Here is a 12258-nt window from a genome sequence, read left to right on the forward strand (position 1 = left end):
ACTACAGTCTACTTATTTTAACGGTGCATACATGCAAAGATACATACAGGAGTGAGGATAGCTGCCGTGGTGGTGCTACTACCAGTAAGTTGATGTGGCTGTACAACACGAATGCCTCGACCAGCAACACTTGTTGTGATGGCAGTGCTTGTCAAAACAGATGTGATGCTAGCAGTAGTGGGAACCAGTGCATCTGTAGGAGCAGCCAGAGCATTCCGTAGTGTACCTGAGGGGGGGAAAAAAAACAACATCCTGTTACTAGAAAAAAAGTAATGGCACACGACTTGACTAAGTCTCAAATAGTAGACACTGTACATGGACAAGGACACAAAGCACTGTTCACACGTTAGTGAAGACCGAAGGACCAGAATTTTTGTAAGTCGACCATTATCATATCACATTGTGTCCACAACCCGCCATGCAAATGAAGGACTCATCACAATGAATGGCAAGTAGCTAACATCTCATCAAAAGTAGTCAACATAATGTCTGGTTTGGATATGAGTTATGATAATGATAAACGTACGGCTTTGGCTACCGTGCGCAGGCATTTTGATCTGATGCCATCAAGTTCGCCTGCACGTCAATTTTAACTTTATATTTCACTCTACCAGGAGCCTCCGTGGCTCAGACGGCAGCGTGTCGGCCTCTCACCGCTGGATACCGTGGTTCAAATCCCGGTCACTCCATGTGAGATTTGTGCTGGACAAAGCGGAGGCAGGACAGGTTTTTCTCCGGGTACTCCGGTTTTCCCTGTCATCTTTCATTCCAGCAACACTCTCCATTCTCATTTCATAGCATTTATCAGTCATTAATAATCACTTTGGGAGTGGCGACCCCATCGTACTAATAGCCTATATCTGCTTCATTCATTACATCCCTGACCCGGTCAAAGACTGGAAAACAGGCTGTAGGTTTTCATTTTCATTTTACTCTACCAGACAGCAGCATGAACTGAATCGCATTTGGCTTGAGTTTTTAGTTAATTTTTTCAGGTTAACAGCAAATGTTTCACCCGAGATCTTTTATGTACCACCATCAAATGCCATGGAGTGTTGAGTAGTTTTTTTTCACCCTTCAAAAAACATGTCATATTTGAACACACAATATTGGGATTTGGAGGCTGACACTCTACCACTGATCGACAGACAGGAAATCATTTGAGGAGTCATAATTTTCATAGTCAGGGGGCCACTGGGGAAAAGGCCATAACAAAGGAGCAGGCTGTGGGCCGTGAAGACTCGTATCGTCAGTTGGGAGAATATCGATTGAGGAAGTGTCATCTTCTCCAACAAGATGTGCATCTCAACTGACTGGCAGAGTGTAACGTAAGCCTGGTACCAGATGTAGGCCCGGTTGTATAAAGACATCTGACTGGAGATCAATTAAGAACTTAGTTCTGAAAATGAACTGAGATTACGACTTCATCGCGTTGTATAAAACTGAACTCTGTTTACACATGTGTAGTTCAAATGTAATCGGAGTTCAAAACATTGGACGTGGCAACACCGCAAAACAAATGAAATACGAAATAGCTCGGCCCGTTGGATAATACTTAAAATAGTGGGATTGACCTGGCCGTGACTGTCAACAAATGAAATACGAAATTGCCGTGACTGTCGAAGAAGGAGAAGAAGATAATATTGTAATCTCGCGAAGTAAACATGGAAGGAACTTCACACAGAAAGAAAAGGGCGATCTGGTGGATATTGTACTATCAAGGTACTAACATATAATATAAAATAAAAGAACCTATATGGTGACATCAAAGTTGAAAGAGAAAGCCGTGACTTGTCAATGTTAAAGAGCTCTCCAACAACCATTTGAAAACTTACTGTAGCATAAAACCTAAGAGTTGTTAGGAACATACACATGGGTGACAGGGGATAATTTATTTGACTAGGTTTTTGTAGTGTGTCCCTTAACTTTAGTTCCAGTCGTTCCACAACATCTTTCGATAAACGAAATCTTATTTTGAACATTTCACACAATTCAATAATCGGATTCCGTCTGTGCCGAAAGACGCGAGGAGCTCGTTGTAAAATCAACTCTTCATCAGACGAAAAGTCGGAATAATCTGACATCCCTGCTAAAGAAAATATATATGCTTTGTTTTGTAAACTTGAAACATAATAGAAAACTAAGTAAGAACATGTTGGTATAGCAGTAGGCTATTGTTTATATGATATTCACATAACCTCACTTCTGAAAAAATTGAGCGATCTTTAGCATTATTTAACTACTAGCATTCAATACATTTATAACACACCTCGACATTATTAAGGTACGGTATTCTTACGCATATACGATACAAGGAAACACTTCTCAAGTCTTCAGGTCTAGTTCAATGTTTAATATGAATGATAATGATCTAAGTTCAAGGAGATTAACCAACGAATATTCGGCAGTCATATCTGAACCTAGATCAAGACGAGATGATCTTAGGTTAGCGTTTATACAACGGAAAATTGAAGTTCAACTTGACTGGCAGCCATTTTTCCTCTTTAAACTCAGATCAAAAGTTTTATACAACCGGGCCGTAATCACAATAGGTGAACCAGTGATAAAAGTCGGGACACTTTAGCATTACATGTTATAATTCTCATGTTAGGTCCGTATTGAAATGTACGTAAATACAAAGTATGTTACAAGTGTTTATTTATATATCCACCTATTCAATACAAAGAGATCTTTTTAGAAATTATTATTATAAAATGTTAAGGGACATGTTTCGCCCATATTAAGGGCATCATCAGCCTCAAATTCAAACCTGTATGGTGAAAAATCAGGATCCTGATTGCTCTTACAAGCCATAAAAAGAGGATATCATTATAGGTGTCAGTCTAAACATACAAAATATTAGAATGTCCTTGGCTAAAATTGCAGTATCAAGCTGCATGTCATAAGTTCACATGAATATACTTTCCGGAGCGTTGAAAAACTTGTTCGGGCAGGGCAGTAAACAGCTCAGTCTTTATAATGAAACAGAAATGTGCCTCCTTGAAGATGATAAGAAAAAGCCAAGCTGATACACTGTTACAGATGTCAATATCGTATGTTGTGATAAGACAACAGATCTCTTAAATGGCTGTTCAGCTGCCTATAGTCTATTTAACTGGCTGAAGGAGTGAAAGTCGAATGTGTTATGATAAGATAACAGTCTTCCTTACGTAATTGTGGGAGCAAGGAAAAAGCATTCGGTTGCCTATAGATGTATTTATCTTATTTGAAGGACGAAAGTCGAAGGTTTATCGACGTTGATAGAGCTCTTTGGTGTGAAGTCGGTAACAAGAGGAGAGTGAATGCTTAGGAAGGTATTTTTGAAGAGAATGTGGGTTTAAAGAAAGGTAAAACATGGAAAATGTATAAAAACACTTACCCTTTCGTCTGTGAAGATGTAAATCAGTTACGGAAAGGTTAGTTGAAGAAAAATAACGTTATTTTTCTTCACAGTGAAGATGTAAATCAGCTACGGAAAGGTTAGTTGAAGAAAAATAACGTTATTTTTCTTCACAGACGAAAGGGTAAGTGTTTTTATACATTTTCCATGTTTTACCTTTCTTTAAACCCACATTCTCTTCAAAAATACCTTCCTAAGCATTCACTCTCCTCTTGTTACAGACTTCACACCAAAGAGCTCTATCAACGTCGATAAACCTTCGACTTTCGTCCTTCAAATAAGATAAATACATCTATAGACAACCGAATGCTTTTTCCTTGCTCCCACAATTACGTAAGGAAGACTGTTATCTTATCATAACACATTCGACTTTCACTCCTTCAGCCAGTTAGACTATAGGCAGCTGAACAGCCATTTAAGAGATCTGTTGTCTTATCACAACATACGATATTGACATCTGTAACAGTGTATCAGCTTTGCTTTTTCTTATCATCTTCAAGGAGGCACATTTCTGTTTCATTATAAAGACTGAGCTGTTTACTGCCCTACCCGAACAAGTTTTTCAACGCTCTGGAAAGTATATTCATGTGAACTTATGACATGCAGCTTGATACTGCAATTTTAGCCAAGGACATTCTAATATTTTGTATGTTTAGACTGACACCTATAGTGATATCCTCTTTTTATGGCTTGTAAGAGCAATCAGGATCCTGATGTTTCACCATACAGGTTTGAATTTGAGGCTGATGATGCTCTTAATATGGGCGAAACATGTCCCATAACATGTTATAATAATATTTAATTTCTAAAAAGATCTCTTTGTATCGAATAGGTGGATATATAAATAAACACTTGTAACATACTTTGTATTTACACTTTATCATGTCGAAATCAGGTTAGATGTGTCACGATGACACGACACTGATGACGTATTCAAGTACATCTACGGCAGGTTAACTGCTCATAAATATATTCATATTTTGGGGAACGTGTTACTTCTTCTTGCCCCAGAACGTTAACCCAAACGATTCCTTCTCCAGCAGGATAACTATCTGGCACACCAAACAAAAGTCATTCCAGCATGGTTTTGGAGAAAGCCGGAGATAATGGTTTTAATAATAATGTTATTGTCCCACTAACAACATTTTTATGATTTTCCGAGATGCCAAGGTGCCAACATTTTGTCCTGCAGGAGTTCTTTAATGTTACATGTAACTAATCTTGTAGACGACACATTCGTAATATTAGATAACCGGAAAAATAACAGCGAAAAAATCTTAGATTTTAAAAATAATATTGACAGTTACATAAAATCTAATAAAGAAGACAAAAAAGACAATTCATTAAATTTCCTGGATGTTATTGTAACACGCTTAAATTCTAAATTCGATTTTCAAATATTCAGAATGCCGACACACTTCAATAACAATAAGAAATTATTCACTCCTCCCAAAATCCCACAAACAGGCAACCTTTTTTAGTATGGTCTACAGAGCTCACAAAATACCCTTATCTCCCACGAATTTAACGAAGAAACTAAATTTTATAAAAGAACTAGCAGTAGTCAATGGATACAAAATAGAGATGGTAAATCGAATCATCAATAAGGTAAAACTCAAGTTAGCCACAAATCTCGCACCGAAAAAGACTAAAAAATCAAAATACGCAACTTTTACTTACAGCAGTCCAATAATTCATCAAATAGCAAACCCACTGAAAAAACGGGATATACAAATAGCCTTCAAAACACACAACACCAATAAAAAATTATTTAATCATAAGATAGTAAACTCCAACAATAACAAATATCAAGGTTCCGGAATATACAAACTATCATGCACACAGTGTAATTTTTCATATGTTGGCCAAACTGGCCGCAGCTTTCTTACTAGATACATGGAACACTTTAACGCTTTAAAGCATAATAAATGTTCCGCAATGAGTAACCATATGAAAGAAATCGGCCATCAATATACCTCAATAGACAAAAACCTCACAATAATCAAAAGGATTGAAAAGGGGAAGCTAATGACGGAGTTTGAAAATATATATATTTATTTGGACCAATATTTTAATAAGGAAAAACACGTGAATGACGCGGTCGATATAAAAAGTCCGTTGATAGAGCAACTGCCAATATTACTACAAACTTTCAAATCAGATAACAGTAAATTCTTTAAGACATTTAATCTGAAAACTCCCACCACAAAAACTACTTCGACAACGCATAAAGATTCCCCTCCACACAACACGCCAAGGTCCAACGCCCCGTCTACCGTTTCCTCCCCTACCCCCACCTCGACAACAAATACGGACTCCTCACCACATGATTCGCCAATGTCTAATGCCCCGCCTAATATTTCTTCCCCTAAGTCCCCTACCCGCCCTTCACAACAGCTTTCCCATATGTATAACACAAGGAGTAGAACCACAACAGATAACAGTCACTGTAATGTAACAAATACCACAAGGTTTTGTAGTAGCAGTCAAAGGGGTAAGTGAAACATACCATTAGATCACTGTAAAAGCACAATAACACACAACATTATTCACGTAAATTTCCTTTGTAGATGCACCAGCATTCAAATACTGTGAAAGAAAAACAAATATAACACCTCAAGATTTTGGATTGATGTCACTTTTGACTAAACCCTCATAAATACAAACTACTACCAAAGGAAAATCTGATCGTCAAAACAAGACTAGTTCGATGAAACTACCTAATTCAGCATGTTACTGTTCAAAACTAATAAATTACAGTAGAATGCCTCAAAATTAATACCTGAAGCAGAATTCCAACGTATCCAAGATTTTAATCTTCAGACACCAATAAGTTTAACAAAAATTATGATTCAAATTTTAACATAGAAGTCAAATTACAATTGTTTTTAATAAACTAGAAGTTTTGGGGAAAAAAATTTTAGCCAAATTTTCAATATTTTGAAGATATTACTGTGCTTTGGACGTCAATGTCTTTAGCATTAACGGATATTCCAATCTTAGTATAGTCATTCATATTGTTAAACTATCAATGTGTTCACAAATTCCTATGTTTATGTATTTTACTACTTTAGAATTATAATTAAGCACAAATTTGTCAAAGCAAATTAACAATGACCTTGAGATGATTACATAGGTTGAGGATGCTTGAAATCAAGCGAAACATGTCCCTATAAAATAGTGTTGTAGCATTATGATTTTCTAACAACATAAAATCAATTGTATTGAAAAGGTGAAATAAAAAAATATTGTAAGCATATTATAAGTTCTTTAATGTGTCGGTAAATCTACCAATTCAAGGCTGACATACTGGAGCCCTTCAAATAATACTGGATTGAGCCAATATCAAATCTGCCAAGTTAGGCTAGGAAGGGCAGTGCTGTACCGTCTGAGCAACTCAGCCTGGCAATAATAGTTTTAGACTGGCCTCCGAAGTCGCTACACCTGAATGCCGAAGAGAACGTATGGGTAATATTAAAACGAAGGAGGTTCAATGTCTACAAAGATGAACTACCAAGGAATGCAGACCAGTCGTGGGACCAAGTTCTCAGGGTCTGGGAAGATCCCACACAAGGCAAGGAATATTTCCAGAACTCTATGGATCCCATGCCTAGGAGAATCCAAACAACCTGGGAAGCCCAAGACATCTGCACAAATCATTAAGTCCCCATGCCTGTTTGTTGTGCTTAAGGTTACTCCTTTTTTATTTTCTGGAAGGAAGACAACATGTTTACCATCCTAATGTTCTTCCCTGTTACTTCCCTCTATGCCATTGGCCAATTCAAGTCTATAACTAGCCCAGAGGTTGCTGGGCACAAATAATTATCCACTTCTTTTCTGCACTGTTATAAGGACAGCCGTAAGACGGCAACTACATCGTCTGAAATGGTATTAAAATTATTAAACCGGGGAGTGGGGTTTGAACACAATTCTTCTACATAAAAAACATGTACTCCAGAGGCCTGAGCTAAGGGATACATTGGACAAGCACAATCCTCTCTTTTTTGCCTGGCCTGGCCTTATATTTACCCCGAGGCATTGGATAACACACGCCACACAATCTTAATGTAATGTTTCAGTGCGTACTCCACTATCTTCCATGTGACAGCCGCCATAATGTCGTGCAACACATGCTATGGGACTTGTAACTTTTGCAACTACAGAGATCAGCCAGTACTGCACATTGCAGGTATTTTACTACGTGCTGAATGAATGTGTTTGTGGACCTCTTAAAAAAGTGCCACATGGCAAATGCTTGCATGAAAACACTCCACTACAGAAACAAAATTAAAATGGTAAAATAAAATGTCCCAAATACCATCACTGCAAAATAATTACATGTAAAGCACACAGAAGGGTAGGATGAGGTCAATGTTAGACCTTGTTAGTAAATCTGGGTTACCATGTTTACCTGATAACAAGATGTTCATTTAATGTGAACCCCCTTCCCCCCTCCAGTTCACATATTACTTGCTAATATAACCTTCCAACACATAATTTTTTGCTTCAAACTTTGCATTACCTTAAAATACTTAGCTTTGATCATTTTTGCCAGAATGTTATCAGAATTTATTTGTGAGAGTACAGGAAGTGTAGCAACTGCTTTCTGCACCTTTGCCGTTGATCTAGAAGTTAAAGCAAAATCATTCTCTCTTGCTCAGCTCCATTTTTGTGAATGGTGTAAGTTTTCTCAGTGAATATTAATAAAGTTAATTACATTATTCTGCGATGAATTCATTGCCTTGGAAATTTACACATTTTTAAGACAAACAAAGGACACACCATTCCTAGCATGTACCGAATATGCGACACTGAACATTATATATTTATGCAATGCTATTATTGAAATCAATTAAATGACACATTATGTGAATAATATTTATTTTCTTGGATGAACAACATGGATTCAGGCAAGATTGAAGTACTATGGATCTCATTTTTGTCGTAAGAATGCTTACAGAAAAGTACTAGGAACAATATCTTGAAATGCTTGGAAGTACCTGATTACAAAGTAAAGTAAAGACAAACAAAGGATACACCATTCCTAGCATGTACCGACTGTGCGACACTGAACATTATATATTTATGCAATGCTATTATTGAAATCAATTAAATGACACATTATGTGAATAATATTTATTTTCTTGGATGAACAACATGGATTCAGACAAGATTGAAGTACTATGGATCTCATTTTTGTCGTAAGAATGCTTACAGAAAAGTACTAGGAACAATATCTTGAAATGCTTGGAAGTACCTGATTACAAAGTAAAGACAAACAAAGGATACACCATTCCTAGAATGTGCGACACTGAACATTATATATTTATTCTTATTATTATTATTATTATTATTATTATTATTATTATTATTATTATTATTATTATTATTGAAATCAATTAAATGTTCAATGTCTGGATGTTCAAAAATTGTTCATAATATTAATAGGCGAGAATTGTTTTTTCATTTTAAAATATATATTTACAATTTGATTTATATTGCACTGACACAGATAGGTCTTATGGCGATGATTGGATACGTAAGGGCTAGGAGTGGGAAGAAGGCAACCATGACCTTAATTAAGGTACAGCCCAGGCATTCGCCTGGTGTGAAAATGGGAAACCACGGAAAACCATCTTCAGAGCTGCCGACAGTGGGGTTCAAATCCACCACATCCCGTAGCTATGGGACCCAAACCACGCAGCCGCTTGCTTGTTATGGACAAGAACATAAAGTCTATCAAGTAAAGTATTAATAAAATGCCCTGGTATTTGCTAATGATGTGCTGTTACGAGGAGAAACAGAAGCTGAAGTACAGAAAAAACGGACGAAATTGAACATGTTCAATGTCTGGATGTTCAAATTGTTTATGTCGAATAAAACCTCATGCAAGGTTGAATGCGTTTGGAAAGGAACTCACAATCAAGGAGTGAAAACCGTGACCTTTTAGTGGCATTTTCATCTTTGGGAAAAGGAAGAAGTTGGCAAGAGGTAAGTCTGGCAAGTAGGGTAGGTGGGGCAAGCAAAAACATGTTGCATTTGGCAAGGAACTCAAGACCAAGGAGTGCTCAGTGACACAGGGCACTGTCAGAGTGGAAAATTCAATTCTGATAGATGCTAATCATCAATCGACAGTAGACTCATTTGTTGCAAGACCATCATCAACGCATTGTTTGTAGTCACTACCGGTTCGCTACATCATTACTGATACCACTGATTATTTCACACTCGAGAGGTTGTTTGTTTTAATAGATCACATCTTATATGTTACAAATTCTTTCTTATATCAAAGATGCACAGTAGATTTTTTGTTATAGAAGTTGAGAAGGTAAAACGGTGCGTCTACTACACAAACTGCTTTGAAGAAGGTAATATGCACTTACTTCCCCTTGCTCGGTCCTCTTCATCAGTAAGATCAATCAAGTCTTGATTGGGTTTGGGTGCAATGGGTGTGTGTACAGTTGTAGAGCTCTTAACAACTCTATTAGCAACAACAGTAGTAGTAGTTGATCTGGCAGGAGAGTTGACACCACTGGCAATTACCGCAGGTGCTGCAGAAGTGTTCACCACAACAGATCTGGAGGTGTTAGCTGCCTGAAAGACACAGAAACACTCAATACAACAATCTAACTCAGGCCTGTGTTACAATTTGATGAGTAAATGATCCAGCACTTACTTTAACGGGCGTGGATACGGACTTGACAGCAGATGGCTGACTTGTCACCTGCCTTACAATGGGAGAGTTCGTCACAGTGGATGTGTTAGTTGTGCTCGTGCTTGTTGTAGTTTTTGGGAACGACGGGGAAACTACTTTCTGTGGTGTACTGGGAGCTGATGTCGGTGTTGGTGTCTTGGGAATTGGAGTCTGTAAACAAAAATATAGAAGTATTCAGAATGCGCTCTCTCTCTCTCTCTCTCTCTCTCTCTCTCTCTCTCTCTCTCTCTCTCTCACCCTGTGCTCAGTTTTCAAATGTATATAATGTACAGAATATCAGGACCATGGAATTAGATTTGGTTTGCAATGACAGTAAACAACAATTAAAGTATAAACTTAATCACGTGTCATGATAATAATAATAATAATAATAATAATAATAATAATAATAATAATAATAATAATAATAATAATAATTGTTAACGGAGTTCTCCGTGGAATGCAGAGGTGAAAGAAGGTGCAGGCTAGAATGGGTCTAACTACAAGTCCGAAAGATGAATTAAAATTTCAATAAAGGTTATATTTTCAATAGACAACAAGATTTAACAAATTTTCACTAGGTGAAATAACAATGAAAAATTAGGTACAAACTTTACAAACGAAAGCACAAGTTAAGGGATCTTTACAAATTCTGGGCTTCGAGCCCCAATTTTATAATTCCTGAGCCCTCAGCTCACAACCACAATTACCAAAGGGCAGAAAACCTCTCATTACATGGAGCACTTGCTCCCACCTAGTAATGTCAAGCCTCCTAGAGGCACCTTTCAAAACACCATAAAGAGCTGACCTGCTCTCAATCTTTCAAGCCTATTAAAGGCAATACAATGCTTTATAATCACTTGCCATCGAGGTGCAACTTACAAGAATTAAACAGGGGTATCTCGTACCCAGCCTACAGGGCCTTAAAAGAAAAATAATAGGTTAATTAAATGGCCCAAAATACCAATATGAATGGAGGCGTAGCTTGCGCTCCTACATGAAACCTTATAAAACCTAAGGGGCACTAGGCCGATGACACAGGGGCTATTCCCAAACTAGAGAGGTGACTCGTATGAGAAAACTTTAATACATTAAGAGTAGAAAATCAGTTATGAAAACGTAGTCACCTAAACTCAAAATTAAGGGGAGCTCGAGAGGGTAAAGCACTCTCTATCCCCGATTTACAGTTAAAGTAATAAGAAACTTTTACATAAACCGGCACTAAGTTACATTTTTAGAAAGGTAGGTTACGTTGAAAAGTTTTCGGACCTTCCCTGAGGGCTAAACTGCTGAGCTAGCAAGAAATAAAGATGTTAAAAGGCCATTACCTTGTAGAAGAGCTGCTGGCGGATGAAAGAGGCGCTATTCGCCTCCTGCTATACTTCCATACACTAAGCTAGATGTTGTACGAGTGGCAGAGAGCCAGGGGAAATCAGCAGTTTTTATACTCTCGGGGAAGATTCGAGACCTTTCATGAATGATTAAGACACACCCACAGTCGTTTATTGGGTAGCTTACAGTTACACATCAACATTGGGGAAGAAAGATGCCATTGGCTGAAAATTAATGACAGAAATTTACGATTGGCTAATTTCAAAACCGGCGGAAAGGAAGATTAATATTGCCAACCCACAAATGAAAGAACAACATTTAGTAAAAAACAAACTTATGAATACAAAATATCTTCAAGAAAAGTACCTTCACTTCGCACCAGGGTGCATGATCATAGTTTTTGGTAGAGACATCTGTGAGAGAATGTCCATACTTCTTGATAATTAGTAAACAAAAACAATTCGAAATTAACACAGTGACATCTTCTGATAAACGGTTGAATTAATTTTGTTTTAAAGTTCAGAGTTTCAGCAGTAGAGGAGCACTTTAAGGCGGAAAATTCAAATGTGCGGCGTATAGGTGTACCAACCGGTGCAATAATAATAATAATAATAATAATAATAAGATTCAGCTAAAGTAAACACATTTTCTGAAGTTGTGCAACTTAGGCAATCTACTCACGAATTCTGACTCCTATAGTGCAGCTATCAATAAAAGTAGAATTCTACCAGAAAGGATACTACGGCTGAGTTTATTTTTGTCAGTAACTTGCCAACAACATGGAATGGTAAAGTCTTTGACCTTCCTTCAAAAATCAACTACCTCAGCCGGG

The 12258-nt window shown here is 37.3% G+C and overlaps 1 protein-coding gene across 3 annotated transcripts in view; it reads right to left on the minus strand.

Annotated features, from left to right (window-relative positions):
- Positions 1-12258, minus strand: part of LOC136873781 (activating transcription factor 7-interacting protein 1) — a 457029-nt gene that overhangs the window by 101534 nt on the left and 343237 nt on the right. For all 3 annotated transcript variants that reach the window (XM_067147002.2, XM_067147001.2, XM_067147000.2), the window contains 3 exons: positions 10077-10265; positions 9784-9994; positions 48-226 (listed from right to left, as the gene is read on the minus strand). In XM_067147002.2, the coding sequence (XP_067003103.2) occupies positions 48-226; positions 9784-9994; positions 10077-10265 (579 nt within the window). The remainder of the gene's footprint in view (positions 1-47; positions 227-9783; positions 9995-10076; positions 10266-12258) is intronic.

The sequence above is a fragment of the Anabrus simplex genome, chromosome 5, assembly GCF_040414725.1.
Source record: "Anabrus simplex isolate iqAnaSimp1 chromosome 5, ASM4041472v1, whole genome shotgun sequence".
NCBI classification, from domain to species: Eukaryota; Metazoa; Arthropoda; class Insecta; order Orthoptera; family Tettigoniidae; genus Anabrus; species Anabrus simplex.